The following is a 16,825-nucleotide window of genomic DNA, read 5'->3' as shown; positions in this document are numbered from 1 at the left end:
CTAAGCTACAGAGATGCTTGCAAGGTACGGCCGACTGTTTAGAAGCTGTGGGTTTGTTGCCAGATACGGAGCTCAAAATCTCCGTATGTTTCAGCATTAGCGCTGGTTTGTCCGGCAGTTTTGATGGGACGGCAACAGCTCGGTCCCGTCGGTGCCGGATAGCACAAAGTTTCCTGTACAAATTAAAAATTCTACAAGACTGAAAACACAGGGTGAAAAAGAGAAAGAGAAAACCTAAGGGGACTACTTTTTGTTCATCTCTTCCCTCCCCCTTCCCCATTTTATAAAGTAAAATGACACACACAGCTGAATTTTGTTTGACATTTTGGTTAAACATTTTTTTAAAGGCACGGAGATCCGAGTTGAGTTTTTCTCCTTGCTGGCTGCTACAGTAACATCATCGGTACTATTACGTCCGTGAATGATTGAGACACGGACAGCAGGAGCTGAACAAAACAAGTCTTTACTGCTGGAAGTCAATAGTGAAACTGAAACAACAGAGGCTCACTAGCGCCTTTTATACAGGGGTGGTCACTGCCGGTACTGCAGTCTGAGACCAGTTATTCTCTTAAAGGTACATACACAACAATTCCTCCCCTTTTAGATAAACAGTACATAACATTCATTTAACAACTAAATGATAACTAATTACAATCACAATTACGGTTGCTAGATACATTGGTTAAGTTTAAGCAATTATAAGTTCAGTCTTTGAGGAGGCTTCCTGATTCTGTCTGGATAACACCTCTTTGGGGTATCAGGTTCTTCTGGCAATGTTGAGTTGGGATCAATGTCGTTGTTTGGTTCATCTGCTTCCAATATTACCGGTTCTGCGGTAGCTGCAATTGGTACGTCGATTTCATTACCAGGTGTATCAGATCGTGGTGTGGAGTTGACGTTTTCCAGTGACTCTAGAATCTGGTCAGCATGGCGTCTTACAATGCTCTCTCCAACGTCCACGGTATACATGAGAGGTCCTTGCCGTGTACAAATCATTCCTGGCTGCCATTTCTCAGTGCGGTAGTCCCGGGCCAAAACTGGTTGACCTATCTTAAAACTCCTGGTTGGCCTTTCATTCATATTCTGAAACTGCCTGTTCTCCACATCTCGTCGGACGTTTGGCTTAACCAAATCCAAGCGGCATCGCAGTCTTCGATTGAAGGACATCATGGCTGGAGTTTGGTTGGTAACCGCATGTGTCGCATTCCGGTAGGCAAACAAGAAGTTGTCCACCTTGTGTTGTAGGGGTATATCTTCATTACACATTGCCTTGATAGCCTTCTTGAATGTTTGGACAAACCTCTCGGCCAATCCATTCGTGGCTGGATGATATGGGGCAGATGTGTAATGCTTAACACCATTGTTCTTTAAGAACCTCCGGAACTCTTCAGACACAAACTGTGGTCCATTCCTCTATTGTATTATCAAAAGCAGTGATACTGCCAGTCTTCGGCATCTTGCAAATCTAAAATGGCGCCTCCCGCGCTCTGCCTTCTTCCCCGATTTAACAAAATGGCGCCTCCCGCGCTTTGCCTTCTTCCCCGCTGTTGTTAGCGCTGCTTTCCGCGGTTTCTTGCGCGTTTAATATATTTTTAAAAAATTATTTTCCCGTCGTGGAACAACCCTGTGGGACACTTGCCTCCCTCTTTGCGGGTCTATACGCAGCCCGGCTTCGTAGCACCGGCCGCGCCCTGTGTGCTCCACCCTCTCTCTCTCTTCTTCCCGACAACGCTGCTCGGCCCCGTTGCAAACCACCCGCTCGAGTTCACGACCGCCGCAGCCCAGGAAGGATCAGTGCACTACCTGCCACCAGCCCGATTAGCTGAAGCACCGTCGACAGGAACCAGGCCCCGTTTCCGACAGCTTCTCCAGCAATCTTCAACTCCGCAACACAGGGCGGATGCCCACGGTCGACGCCCGTTTCTACTGCTTCTTACTTTCTTTTCTTTCTGGCCTTGACCTCTGCTCACTTCGCTGTAGGAATGGATCCCAGGAGGTGGTGCAGACTGTAGGTAGGTTCGTATCCCATCCTCGTCACCAGTATTACGTCCGTGAATGATTGAGACACGGACAGCAGGAGCTGAACAAAACAAGTCTTTACTGCTGGAAGTCAATAGTGAAACTGAAACAACAGAGGCTCACTAGCGCCTTTTATACAGGGGTGGTCACTGCCGGTACTGCAGTCTGAGACCAGTTATTCTCTTAAAGGTACATACACAACAGGTACAAAGTATTCCTTTGTGTCCCACAGTGGTTCTTTAGGAAAAGCTGGGTTGATGACTGTCGCTGGGGACACAGAGCAGGCAGCATCGTGGGGTTCCACTGGTCTGGTGCGGCTCTCTCTTCACTTCAGTGTGACGTTTGGACCCCTGCTTTCTATGGAGGTGCTCTGGGCCACATGGGGAAAACTCCCTATCAGTGAGTGGCCTAGTGGGGAGGAAAATCAAACTTGAAGGTTTCCATTGGTGGTAAGAAAATATTTTTTTTATATTCGTTCCTGGGACGTGGCCGTCGCTGGCAAGGCCAGCATTTATTGCCCATCCCTAATTGCCCTTGAGAAGGTGGTGGTGAGCTGCCTTCTTGAACCGCTGCAGTCTGTGTGGTGAAGGTACTCCCACAGTGCTGTTAGGGAGGGAATTCCAGGATTTTGACCCAGCGATGATGAAGGAACGGCGATATATTTTCAAGTCAGGATGATGTGTGACTTGGAGGGGAACTTGGAGGTGGTGGTGTTCCCATGCGCCTGCTGCCCTTGTCCTTCTAGGCTGTAGAGGTCGCAGGTTTGGGAGGTGCTGCCAAAGAAGCCTTGGCGAGTTGCTGCAGTGCATCTTGTAGATGGTACACACTGCAGCCACGGTACGCCAGTGGTGGAGGGAGTGAATGTTTAAGGTGGTGGATGGGGTGCCAATCAAGCGGGCTGCTTTATCCTGGGTGGTGTCGAGCTTCTTCAGTGTTGTTGGAGCTGCACTCATCCAGGCAAGTGGAGAGTATTCCATCTCACTCCTGACTTGTGCCTTGTACTAAGCAAAATTCTGCTGATTATACTATTTTGCATTATAAGATGAGGAAGTACTTTGAACAAAGACCCTTTGATTGGATGTTTTAAAAAGAATGTTGGTGTCTAATCACATCCTTTAAATAAATCTGTTTCCATATCCCCTTGCTTGCCAGCTCTCAACTATTAACTCATTTTGAAATGCTTTGATTTAAGGAGTAGATACAAAGACAAGGATTTAATTGTCTAATCGGGCTCTAAATGACGAAGTAAATGTGGAAGCTTTTAAAGTCAGTGGCGGGAAACCATTAAAGCCCAAAAAGCATAACTTTCAGTCGTCTGATTCTGTTACCTGGATAAGCATTAAATTTGGTTGCATTGTCTACAGTAGATTACCAGAGTTACAGACTTCAGTGTAAAGGACTCTTTAGTGCAGTGAATACCATTTAGTTTCAAAAGATCATGCCTTTGAGCATTTACAGTGGTGTACAGTATTTTTAATGCTTACTACAGTGTAATGTACTTGTTTCTTTGATAAGTCTGGGTGTTTATTTTATCTAGAAGCACACTGTTTTACAGAAGTAGGATTATTTTAAATTGTTTTTATCACTATAGAGTTACAGGCAACTTAAGTTTTCTGTTTCTACCACCTAGTTAGTGAAAGATCCGACATGTGCCATTACATAGGAAGAGCTTCCAATGACCTACAACCTGGAGATTTAGGTTAATCACTACAGGATTTTTTGGTTGTTAGTGACTCCCTATTATATATGCCTGGGTACGGTAGCATAGTGGTTATGTTACTGGACCAGTAATCCAGGGACCTGGATAAATGATCTGTAGACGTGAGTTCAAATCCCACCATGGCAGCTGGGTTAATTTAGTTAAATAATTAATTTAATTAAATAAATCTGGAATAAAAAGCTGGTATCTGTAATGGTGACCATGAAACTACCGGATTGCCGTAAAAGTCCATCTGGTTCACTATTGTCCTTTAGGGAAAGAAATCTGCCGTCCTTACCCGGTCTGGCCTATATGGGACTCCAGACTGAAATAGCATAGCAAGCCACTCAGTTGTATACAAGAAGGTGGCTCACCACACCTCCTCGAGGACAATTAGGGATGGGCAATAAATATTGGTCTTGCCTGTGAATGAATAAAATAAAAAGACTCAGTAGGACAACAGCCTCAAAATAGCCATGAGCCTGGAGATTGAGTTCAAATGCCAAATATTTTGTTAATTGGCCTGGAATTTGCGGTCAGTGGCGAAGCAATGTAAGCTTCGCACAAAGATCTGTGTCGAGAATTTCAGGTTTTCTGACGCGTATTTCAAATCAACGGACATTAATGGGGATTCCCAGTGAAAAGCTGCTGTGATGTTAACAAGCTGTCTAAGTAGCCAATCAGTACGCAGAATTCTCACTGACAGTGAACCAGGAAGTGGGTAAGCTCCTAAAATTCTAACTTTTTAAAACTGTTAGAGAGAGCAAAACAAAGATTGGGGCTCTCACATGGGGAAAAGGCAATTTGAAATAAAGATGAACACTTTTTTTTTTAATTAAATTTTCTTTTAAAGTATCTTAAATTTTTTTTTAGCTAAAATGGAGAAACACTGCACAAAATTAAAATGAGTTTTTCAGGTCCATAACCTTTGTTTAGCAGTCAATATGCTGTTAAAACCCCAGTTACACCTAATCCAAAAGGGTCTGACCTTTAATGGGGTATTTAACAGCGTAATTACCGTGGAAGAGTCTAAGGCCGGGACTTTGCTCACCTTGGCGGGTCCCGGCCCCGCTCCATCCCGCTCTGTAAAAAAAGAATTTCCCTTGATGGGTTTGTTAAGCCCGCCCAGTGCCTTTCCCGGCCAATTAGAGGAAGCGGGTCTGGTGATGTCATTTGATGACACGTCATCAGCCAGTTTCCTTAAAGGGACCATGGCCAACTTCAATTTGACAATTGTGCTGTCAGTGTTCTACAGCATTGAGGTGCTGCAAACACTGACAATCACTGCATAAAGGCATAGGGTTGCACCCAGGCTCTCCCATGACTCCCTGCATATGCTTATGGAGGGAGTCACAGCATGCAGGGAAGTCCTCTTCCCTTCCCATGGGTGGAATAGACCTCCCAGGAGAGCAACGCAGCCTGGTTGCACATTGCAGAGGAGGGCACAAGCAGGGATGTGGTCAGGAGGACCTGGCTGCAGTGCCTCAAATGTTTCAATGATCTCAGTATATCACAAAACATTAGTACAAAGCCACACTCAACCTCATCCTGCTGTGCCTCTCATCACATCCCTATCACTCTGCCTTCCCTATCCTACTCCTGCACATCCTTCTCACACCAACTTACCTTGCACCTCCACCCATCCCTCTCTATCTACATTATCACTTCCCCATCTCACTAGCCACCCCTCACACTCACCCTCATCCTAGTGCAATCATACCAACTAACAACACACAAGGGTAGGCACTTGGGTGTTTTATGCAATGTTCATGTAAAGCTTCTGTTAATGTGGTGTCAAACATTGAAACCTTTATTTTCAACACTTTGCCTCCTTGGACAGATTTGTGTGCACCTTTGGAAGTGGCTTAGTGAGTTGCAGTGAATGGTGAGACATAACGGTACCCCCCGCAATTGTGATGAGTGTGAAAGGAATGGTTTGGGCATTGTAAGGATGCTTTATGGTGTTGTTGTTGTTGGTGTGGAGTGGTGCCAACCAGGATGTACAGCATCAAGTGGAGTAAATCTGGCCATGGTGAGGCCATCCCTGGCCTCCCGGGCAGCAATGTGGTCGGGTGCTGATGCCCTCTGTCCTATGCAGCATCAGGTGATTGCGGAGAAGGTTGGTGGTGTTGTTGGTGCTGCTGGTGTGCCTGGTGATGCTGGTGTTGGGGCTGATCGTGGTGGGATTCTGAGGACCAAGGCGAGAGAGTATAAAGGGCACCCATGCTGATGGAATAGATGGCAGGTGAAGTAGAGATGACAGAAGCAATCTGTCAACGATCAGGAAGGACAGGCAGGAAGGAAGGGGAGGTGGGGTGGCTATGTTAATAAAGGAAGGAATCACTGTAATACAGAGAAATGATATTGGGTCAAAAGATCAGGATAATGAAACAGTTTGGGTGGAGGTAAGGAATAATAAGGGGAAAAAACACTAGTGGGCGTAGTCTATAGGCCTCCGAACAGTGGCAACTCTGTTGGACGGAGTATCAATCAGGAAATAGTTGAGGCTTGTAATAAGGGAACATCTATAATTATGGGGGATTTTAACTATCATATTAATTGGACAAATCAAATTGGGCAGGGCTGCCTTGAGGATGAGTTCATTGAGTGTATTAGGGATGGGTTTCTTGAGCAGTATGTAACTGAACCGACCAGGGGGCAAGCAACCTTAGATCTGGTCCTGTGTAACGAGACAGGATTAATTAAAAATGTCCTAGTAAAGGATCCCCTTGGAATGAGTGACCATAACATGGTTGAATTCCATATTCAATTAGAGGGTGAGAAGGTTGGATCTCAAACAAGCGTGCTAAGCTTGAATAAAGGAGACTATGAAGGTATGAGAGCGGAATTGAGTAGAGTGGATTGGGAAAATAGATTAAAGGGTAAGACGATACATGATCAGTGGTGTACATTTAAGGAGTTATTTTACAACTTCCAAAAAATATATTCCACTGAGAAGAAAAGGGTGTAAAAGAAAAGACAGCCATCCGTGGCTAAGTAAAGAAATTAAGGATAGTATTCGACTAAAAACAAGGGCATATAAGGTAGCCAAATCTAGTGGGAGGATAGAGGATTGGGAAACTTTAAAAGACAGCAAAAAATAACAAAAAGATTGATTAAGAAAGGGAAGATAGATTATGAAAGTAAATTAGCAAAAAATATAAGAACAGATAGTAAGAGTTTTTATAGTTATATAAAAAGAAAAAGGGTGGCTAAAGTAAATGTTGGTCCCTTAGAGGATGAGACCGGGAAATTAATGGTGGGAAATATGGAGATGGCAAAAACACTGAATGAATATTTTATATCAGTCTTTACAGTAGAAGACACTAAGAATATCCCAACACTGGACAAACAGGGGGCTAAAGGGGGGGAGGAGCTAAACACGATCAAAATCACTAAGGAAGTGGTACTCGGTAAAATAATGGGACTCAAGGCGGATAAATCACCTGGACCTGATGGCTTACATCCTAGGGTCTTGAGGGAAGTGGCGGTAGGGATTGTGGATGCATTGGTAATAATTTTCCAAAACTCCCTGGACTCGGCAAAGGTCCCGGCAGACTGGAAAACTGCTAATGTAACACCCTTATTTAAAAAGGGCAGTAGACAGAAGGCTGGAAACTATAGACCGGTTAGCCTAACATCTGTGGTAGGTAAAATTTTGGAGTCCATTATTAAGGAGACAGTAACAGGACATTTGGATAATCATAATTTAATAGGACAAAGTCAGCATGGTTTTATGAAGGGGAAGTCATGTTTGACAAATTTGCTGGAGTTCTTTGAGGAAGTAACATATAGGGTGGATAAAGGGGAACCAGTGGACGTAGTGTATTTAGACTTCCAAAAGGCATTTGACAAGGTGCCACATAAAAGATTATTGCTTAAGATAAAAAATCACGGGATTGGGGGTAATATTCTGGCATGAATAGAGGATTGGCTATCTAACAGAAGGCAGAGAGTTGGGATAAATGGTTCATTCTCAGACTGGCAATCAGTAACTAGTGGTGTTCCGCAGGGGTCAGTGCTGGGTCCCCAACTCTTTACAATCTATATTAACGATTTGGAGGAGGGGACCGAGTGTAACATATCAAAGTTTGCAGATGATACTAAGATGGGAGGGAAAGTAGTGAGTGAGGAGGACATAAAAAACCTGCAAGGGGACATAGACAGGCTAAGTAAGTGGGCAGAGATTTGGCAGATGGAATACAATACTGGAAAGTGTGAGGTTATGCACTTTGGCAGGAAAAATCGTAGAGCAAGTTATTATCCTAATGGCAAGAAACTGGAAAGTACTGAAGTACAAAGGGATCTGGGGGTCCTGGTGCACGAAACTCAAAAGGTTAGTATGCAGGTGCAGCAAGTGATTAAGAAGGCCAATGGAATGTTGGCTTTCATTGCTAGGGGGATAGAATATAAAAATAGGGAGGTATTGCTTCAGTTGTACAAGGTATTGGTGAGACCGCACCTGGAATACTGCGTACAGTTTTGGTGTCCATACTTAAGAAAGGACATACTTGCTCTCGAGTCAGTACAAAGAAGGTTCACTCGGTTAATCCCGGGGATGAGGGGATGGACATATGAGGAGAAGTTGAGTAGATTGGGACTCTACTCATTGGAGTTCAGAAGAATGAGAGGCGATCTTATTGAAACATATAAGATTGTGAAGGGGTTGGATCGGGTGGATGCGGGGAAGATGTTCCCGATGATGGGTGAAACTAGAACTAGGGGGCATAGTCTTAGAATAAGGGGCTGCTCTTTCAAAACTGAGATGAGGAGGAACTACTTCACTCAGAGGGTGGTAGGTCCATGGAATATGCTGCCCCAAAAAGCTGTAGAAGCTACATCATTACATAAATTTAAAACAGAAATAGACAGTTTCCTAGAAGTAAAGGGAATTAAGGGTTACGGGGAGCGGGCAGGAATTTGGACATGAGTCTAGGTTCGGATCGGTCATGGCCCTGTGGGTAGCGGAGCGGGCCCAGGGGCCGTGTAGCCTGATCCTGCTCCCATTTCGTGTGTCTAATTCTGTTAGATTCAGGAGCTGGTTCTGTGATAGTGGATTGGCGGTTAGGATCAGATCAGCCATGATCTTATTGAATGGCGGAGCAGGCTCGAGGGGCCGATTGGCCTACTCCTGCTCCTATTTCTTATGTTCTTAATGGTGAGAGAGGTAATGAGGTCAGACTCGATGGAGACTTGTGTAAAGACTTGCGGCATGCTGAATCTGTTGTGGAAATGCAGTGAGGAAGAGCTTGTGGCTGATGGAAGATAACTCTGTAAGGTGGGAGCTTTTACTTCACCTTTGAAGCTGTCAACTCAATAGCTGATTCAATGGCCACTGAACTCCCACCTCAGCTTCACAGACGTGGTCCATGACCAGCGAGGACCCCATGGGCGAGCACGTAAAATCAAAAGGTGAGCTCAAATGTATCCTTAATGATCTATAAACAAGGTCATAATTACCTGAATTGGGTCCCCTGCCGCTGTGTGTCGGGTCTGCTCAGCAGACCCTGGGAAAGGCCCGTGGCGATGGGTTCACAGCGGGGTCCCGACCCACTGGGGAAAAAAAACACTTTCCCACCTGACCCGTCACCGATTGCACCCGCTGACCCCCCCGCGGAAAATCTCGGCCTAAGTTTTCATCGGTTTCCCTGATTTGGGTGATTACACTAACTGCCGGCTCTGTGGGCGGGGATGGGGGGTGGGGAGGGGGCGGAGTGCGGCGGCGAAGGGGTGGGGTCACAGCGCAGCCTGTGGAGGAGCAATGAATGACAGACGCAACTGCAGGATTTCCGTGTTAGGCTGCGCATGCGCTAAATCCTGAAGTTGCGGTCAGTTTCAAAGGTGAAATGACGGTGAATGCTACCAGTTCGCTGTCATCAGGACCGCAAATTCCCGGCCATTATCTTCACTTCATTGATCTGTAAAGTAATCCTTTCGGCAGTGACACAAATTTTCATCATTCTCTTCTCACATCTGTGCTGTATTGAGGCTGTAGAGCTGAACCTGCACATTTATAATGCTATCTATACCATTTGTATTTATTATACATGCAGTTTCAGAACATTAACCTCACTGGTAAAATTGGCTGGTGCACCTCAACACGATTGCTATTGTACTGGCTACTTTTAGCGCCCTGAAAAAATTAGCGCCACCGAGGCTGAAATTCATCGGTAGCGCCCCAAGAGGGAAACGTAGCGTCTCACCTCCCTCTTGGGGTGCTGCGAGGGTACTGCAGGCATTCCTCCCCTTCTTAAAGGGGGGGGGGCCTTGCGCAGTGCGACCCGGGGCCCAGCCGGGCCACCAGGGATCGGAGTGCCGACAAAAGAGCCCGGCACTCAAGAGAAGTGCCGGTCTCATGGAGCGCAGCCGGCACTCTGCGGCGGGGGGGGGGTGGGGGGGGGGGGGACTGCTCAGGAGGCCAGGGATGGCAACGGAGGCAGGTGCTGGCAGGCGGCCAGCAACAAAAATGGCCGGCCGGCACTTCACCGTTAATTAGCACTGCCCCCGCCGCAGGTAGGCTGCCCTGACCCTGTCGGACATAGTGTCCAGCGGTAAGTCAGGGGGTGCTACCGAAGATTGCGGCCGGGGCACGAGCAGGGTGCTGCGCACAGCGATGATGTCATCGCCGGCGGCGCAGCGCTGCGGGGCGCTAACGGTTACCACCGCTGCTAACCTCCCGTTGAATTTCATGGGAGGCGTTGGCGGTGCCATGTCCGGGCGCTAGTTGCTTTGGCGCTAACGGGAGGCGCAAAGCAACTGAATTTTTCGGTCATTGTGTCATCGTCCTGAACCAAAATGGATGCAGAGCCATAATTCTGCAGTAACTTCCACAAACACACAGGAATATATTGCAAAACTGGAGTTTAGTCCAGAATTTTATATATAATCAGCAAATACTGTACACAAAACACAAAAATATAACCACATTTCCAAAATAAAACCCGCCACATGTATATGAGAAAACGGTAGAGCGAGCTGGGCCTGCACGGTCCCACATGTACTATATGTGCTGGCAATTGTTCAAGCATCTGGGCAAAAAGCATGTTTCGAGGCCACAATCCTGGTGATGACTACTGTACTTCCCAATCTTAAATTTGGTACTGAAACATATATTTTACATGTACAAAGTTTTTAGTGGTGTACTTCCGATATGGTTATCTGAAGTTCTGCTTTAGCTTTGGATAAAAGCTGGATGGCCCGAAGTTAAATTCTTATTCATACATCAGGCGTTACAACTGGATTCACCCTTTGGAGCAGAAGCTTACATCACAAACTAAAGTATTGTGATTGAACCTTTTGAACCTAAAGCTGCACCGTAATGTGTTTACTCTTGTGAAGATACTACAGTAGCATGTTGTTGGCTTGAGTTTTTTGAGACAGTGTGGATTTGGAATCTCATATTCGGTGGCATAGTGGCATAGTGTTTAGCACTGTTGCCTCACAGCGCCAGGGACCTGGGTTCAAATCCGGCCTCGGGTGACTGTCTGTGTGGAGTTTGCATATTCTCCCCGTGTTTGCGTGGGTTTTCTCCGGGTGCTCCGGTTTCCTCCCACAGTCCAAAGATGTGCGGGTTAGGTTGATTGGCTATGATAAATTGACCCTTAGTGTTAGGGGGATTAAATACGTGGGGTTACGGGGATAGGGTGGGATATGTGTTGGTGTAGGGGTTACGGGGATTGGGTGGGATATGTGTCGGTGCAGGCTCGATGGGCCGAAATGGCCTCTATCTGCACTGTGGGGTTTCTGTGATTCTGTGATTTTGGTTCATAATTAGGAGCCCACTTCTCAAATATCTGAACCTAATGCTGGGGCTCAGTGAACCCTTCACTTTTTTTCCATAGTGCAACTTCTGGATTGTGCATCCACAGTAACTTTGCTTAAAAAGTTTAACTTCATTCCCCTCATCTGACAGGCTCATTGTCAAAACCCAGTTTAACTTAATCCACTTGGGCAAATTCAGAAATATCTGAACAAATCCAAATTGACGCAACTGAGATTTGGAACTGATTGAGTGCTGATCTTTAGTACATGTTAATATCACTTCACTGGTCACACCTCATAAATGTCTCCTCAACAAAAGAATTTTTTTTTAAAAAGCACTTCCTTGAGAATAATAAATTGAAAGTGTTTTCAAAATACGGAATCAAACATTTATTTCCCTGATGTAAAGACCAGGGGGTAACCGGTTCACGGATCATTAAATTCAGTGTTAACATTTCACAGGGTAAAGTGTTTGGAATTCCTGTAGAAGCAAGTCATACCAATATGCCGTAGGGCATTAAAAATAGGCAGCGCTCAAAGGGACAGTGAAGGCAGATATCCAACAATCACAAATATCCAATTTAGGCTCACAGTGAAGCAGTCAACTCAAATATCTCTGAAAATACAAGAGGATCAGTATAACTGAGACTGACATAGTGTTCTATAGATTACATATATATTTTAATATGCAAGGATTACATTTCTTTGCTAATTAGTTCTTGTCCTTCGAGGTGCAATTAATGATTCTTTTTCGTGTCGCTGTTTAGGAGGCTGTTACGTTGACACCGTTTATCACCTCTGCTCCTCTGGGAGCTTGCCTTATGCTGGTCACTATTGATAGGAACGGGAAGGGCACAGACACACATCGAACACCTTCAGGTAGGTGAATCCTTCAGATTATCCGCCCAACCAGGATTGAAAAACAGAAATAAAATAGTATTTTTATGAATTAATATTTGAAGGAGACAAATCAAATGTTACAAACGACTATTTACATCTGTTCCTTAGTTCTTCGTTTAAATGTAACAGATGTTGAAGGCGCATTGATAGGAAAACATCTTCAGAAAATAACATTGAAAGCTTCCATGGTGTAAAAAATATTAGACCAGTATGATTCATTCCAATTAGGTAAGAAAAAGGACCAGTTTGAATTAATTAGTGATAATGCTGCATCTTATGACTCAGTCTCCTCTGACAAAGAAGCTGATTAATATCTATTTGATATGAAATAAGTGCTAAGGCTTTGCAAAGCATGTGTAATTATTGCTATCGGAATATTAAACAAATGGATTTGTCTGTGCAAAATGTCCAGCAATCTGTACTTGATGAATGTGTCAATTTACCATTTGTTTACACAGTGTGGGAGCTTGTGCTATTTTACGATGTGCTAAGTGTGAGATTCTTAGTTTTTAAGCTGTTCACTTCCTTCCATTTGTGAGATTTTCTGTACCGCACACCATTAGGGTTGTCAACGCTGGTTGGACATATTCCTGGCGGTTTCATCGCACGCCTCCAACTGCCCCGCCCTGCCCCGCCCCCACACTCCTGCTATCGGTCACCCGACATGTCCATCCTCATGGTGCCCGCCCTCTCGCACCAATCGGAAAGCGAATAGACCCGATTGGATGATTCTTGACAGCCTTTATTCCCCCACCTCCAATATTTTTATAACTAATAAACAAAAGTGTTTAAAGAAAATTAAAAATAAAACACAATTTTATTGCCCCTGTGATTTATTTCCTGGGTTGCTCTCCGCAGAGTCCTGGAGATTAGTCTTTAATTGCTGGAGACGCCAGGGCAATCCTGGAGGGTTGGCAGCCCTGCACACCATGCATGCCCAAAGGGGTTGGCGGCTGACTTAGTCCAGGCCTCATCCTGATGTTGCTTTAGGGTTTGCGCGACCGCAGTCTGGAAATGATCTCTCTCGTTTTCCCTCCTTCCACGTGGGGAAGTTCCTGGCTTCCCAAGGTGGAGTATTTGATTATTTGTGAACATTCTCCCACAACTCACCATGTTGGAGCCATGCATTGTAAAAGAGAACCTCCTTTGCTAAATGTTTAATAATGAAGAAATAATGCACAGTGCCAGTGTTCCAAATAATAATCTTTAAATAATCTGGAGACTATAGTTAAAACCAGCATAATCTCCTACTGAAGCTTTTTAAAGAATTCTGTAAATATAAAATAGCAATATTCTTCATAAAGTAGTTTTCCAGTACAATGTAATATATAGGGACTCCTCCAAAGTGTAAACCCTTGATAACTTTGTACCAATTATGGGAAGCAAGTTACCACTCAATAGGAGTGCAGGATCCAGGGTAAAACTGGGTATTTCAATTATTAGACATGAAGTGATAGAAAATAAGATGATAACAGGAACTTAAACTACTGACTGCTGCTTTGTATGGATTATACTGACCTGTAGAAAGGTCACCTGCAAAGGCAGAAATGCACATATGCTATTTTTTAATTTGTAAACTTAAGAGAAAGTAATTCAAAAAATGGAACTTGATTAACTTAAAAATAAACCAATAAAAACAAAAGACTGTGTAGTGCACTTTAGATGCGAAGTTACTTGAAGAGCTCTTAGGCAGGATGTGTAATGAAAGAAAAGAAAGACTTGCATTTCTATAGTGCCTTACGCGTCCTCAGGATGTCCCAAAGCGCTTTACAGCCAATGAAGCACTTATACTGTCGCCCACTGCTGTAATGCAGGAAATGTTGCGATGTAAGGCCCGTTACAGGGCACAGACTTGTTCCGATTCAACTTCACCGCTGCTGTAGCTCAACCGTAGCAAGCCTACAAGGTTCCCAGGTGGTCCATTGGACTACTTGGGAACTTGAGAAACATTGTGGGTGAAATTTGTCTCGGCCGGCAGCACAAAATGGGCGATAGCGAATTGGTAACCTGTTCTACAATCCGTCTGATTTTCCTTTCCGTGACCTCAATGGAGAAAATCGTGCGGCATGTAAAAACGGTCTACCAATTCGCTATCGTCCTTGCGCTACTGCACAAGACAAATTTCACATCCGTTACTCTTAATCATTTTAACATTAGCAGAGCCAATTGTCCAGCTCCTCTATGTTTACCATTTAAGATTTAACTAGCATTCTTATGCCAGTGAGTGGAGCTCTGTACGTCCAAGCGTGCACGCATACACAGAGCTCCACTTTACCTGATCAGACAGCAACATGGAACTGGTAGTATAACTCCGGCCTGCTGGCCCCACATTACTCTCAAGGCTACCGGCCTCAGACTGCTATTGCAATATGACAATGCCTTAAAGTGAAGGTGAATTCAGGAATTGACACAGGGACATCTTTATTTTCATGTATTATTAATTTTTTAAAAATTCATTTATGGGATCTGGGCGTCGCTGGCAAGGCCAGCATTTATTGCCCATCCCTAATTGCCCTTGAGAAGGTGGTGGTGAGCCGCCTTCTTGAACCGCTGCAGTCGGTGTGGTGAAGGTACTCCCACAGTGCTGTTAGGGAGGGAGTCCCAAGATTTTGACCCAGTGACGATGAAGGATTGTCGATATACTTCTAAGTCAGGATGGTGTGTGACTTGGAGGGGAACTTGGAGGTGGTGGTGTTCCCATGCGCCTGCTGCCCTTGTCCTTCTAGGCTGTAGAGGTCGCAGGTTTGGGAGGTGCTGCCAAAGAAGCCTTGGCGAGTTGCTGCAGTGCATCTTGTAGATGGTACACACTGCAGCCACGTTGCGCTGCTGGTGGAGGGAGTGAATGTTTAAGGTGGTGGATGGGGTGCCAGTCAAGCGGGCTGCTTTGTCCTAGATGGTGTCGAGCTTCTTGAGTGTTGTTGGAGCTGCACTCATCCAGGCAAGTGGAGAGTATTCCATCACATTCCTTACTTGTGCCTTGTAGATGGTGGAAAGGCTTTGGGGAGTCAGGGGGTGAGACACTCGCCGCAGATTACCCAGCCTCTGACCTGCTCTTGTCGCCACAGTATTTATGTGGCTGGTCCAGTTAAGTTTCTGGTCAATGGTGACCCAATGTCACCTTCTTCCTTCCTGTATTCACCTCATTACCATGACCTGTACATTTATAAACTAATAAAATGCTGGCCCCCATTTTACAATTTTCTATTTTTCACTTTTTGTTTCAAAAGTGTTATCTGTGATTCATTTTTTTAATTACTTCTTTTGTGTGAACTTTTCTGCTTGTCGAAGTGAGAGTTGCTGGTGCTGGGATGTGAAACACTTTTCCATTTTGGACCCCAATGTCAGCGTCAAACACTCTCGGGTCAGATATTGCCAGGCCAACTCCCTCTATCCTCCCCAACAATGTTTCTCAGCTCCAATCTCAGAAGAGGTATTACTCCAGGGTGACATTTTCAGTTTCCCACACTAGCCCTCCCCTGCTGCTTCTCCGACTACTGAGTTGAGGCCAATTACTCATAAATTAAGGCCAATTTTGTGCGGTGGACACATGAACCATTAGGAACTGGATTGAGACCGCCCAAACTCACGTGTCCCTACAATCAGCAGACAGAGGAGACATTTCATCCCATCAATCTGAGTGAAAGGCCAATGTATAACCCACTGCACCGAGCTACCCCATCTAATTTTAATTCCATTGTAGAGATCTGAATATTTGAATTTATATCTGGTTCTAATGAAAACTCCAATCTGTTTGTACTGGAATAAACATCTGATAAATGGATAAGGAGCAGCCAAGTCCTTTGGTTATTATAAGGCCCCAAGTCCCAGTGCATGGGAATGCTTATTATAACATAAATAGGGTAGAGCAAGTTAAGAATGCCTGCTGTACTTGCTTCAGGCTGTTATGATTGATGGTCTTTTATCATGTAATCAGATCACTTGTTTTTAATCATCGATCTTCTGATGAATGATATTGTTGCAGGCGTGTTCTTAATTATTCCAATGGAATTTGGAACCCTTGGTCAGAAAGTTGGCTGATTAATAGTTCATTAACCGTTGAACCTTCACCAATACTAATGGTAGACAGACCTTGCACAGTTTATATTGATAAATGGTATTTGACATGATATTTTTTGGAAGGTGAGGTGGATTTTCCAGTGGTCCATTACCTCTCTGTGAAGCGGATTGGCAGCAAGATGCACAGTTCAATAGAGGGGTTAAATACAATTGCTGTCAGCCATTTTTATACATACACACACCAGATAGTTGTTCAATTCATTACTAAGCCAGGTTTAAATTACTTACTAGTTTTAGCTGCTACGTTTTGGCAGCGAAGTTCACAAATGGTGCAATTAATACAGTAACACAGATGGTAACAATGATTCACCTGAAGGTGAAAGTAAGAACCATGCTTGTATAATACCTTATTGCGTCTTTCTCAGAGTA

At 44.7% G+C, this 16,825-nt stretch overlaps 1 protein-coding gene and 1 long non-coding RNA gene across 8 annotated transcripts in view; one reads left to right on the top strand and one right to left on the bottom strand.

Moving 5' to 3' along the window:
- The window catches only part of LOC147105278 (tetraspanin-18B-like), a 191,855-nt gene that overhangs the window by 69,431 nt on the left and 105,599 nt on the right, over nt 1–16,825 (top strand). For 3 of the 7 annotated variants that reach the window (XM_086011469.1, XM_086011468.1, XM_086011467.1), the window contains exon 1: nt 12,272–12,358. The exons of 3 other annotated variants lie outside the window; for them this stretch is intronic. Coding sequence is in view for 1 of the 4 variants with exons in the window: in XM_086011464.1 (XP_085867590.1) it covers nt 12,301–12,358 (58 nt within the window). In the remaining 3 variants the exon portion in view is untranslated. Of the gene's footprint in view, nt 1–12,246; nt 12,359–16,825 lie in introns of those variants that run through there. One more of the 7 variants, XM_086011464.1, reaches the window with a different exon arrangement.
- On the bottom strand, nt 447–9,400 carry LOC147105279 (uncharacterized). Its single transcript, XR_015081725.1, has 2 exons — nt 9,179–9,400; nt 447–2,080 (listed from the first exon to the last, which is right to left on the bottom strand). It is a non-coding gene; the product is annotated as an uncharacterized LOC147105279 (long non-coding RNA).

Source organism: Somniosus microcephalus, chromosome 18, assembly GCF_052327205.1.
Source record: "Somniosus microcephalus isolate GS21.2 chromosome 18, FLI_Smic_1.0, whole genome shotgun sequence".
NCBI lineage: Eukaryota > Metazoa > Chordata > Chondrichthyes > Squaliformes > Somniosidae > Somniosus > Somniosus microcephalus.
The sequence above is the reverse complement of the archived record's forward strand: the minus strand, read 5'-3'. Positions and strand labels throughout refer to the sequence as shown.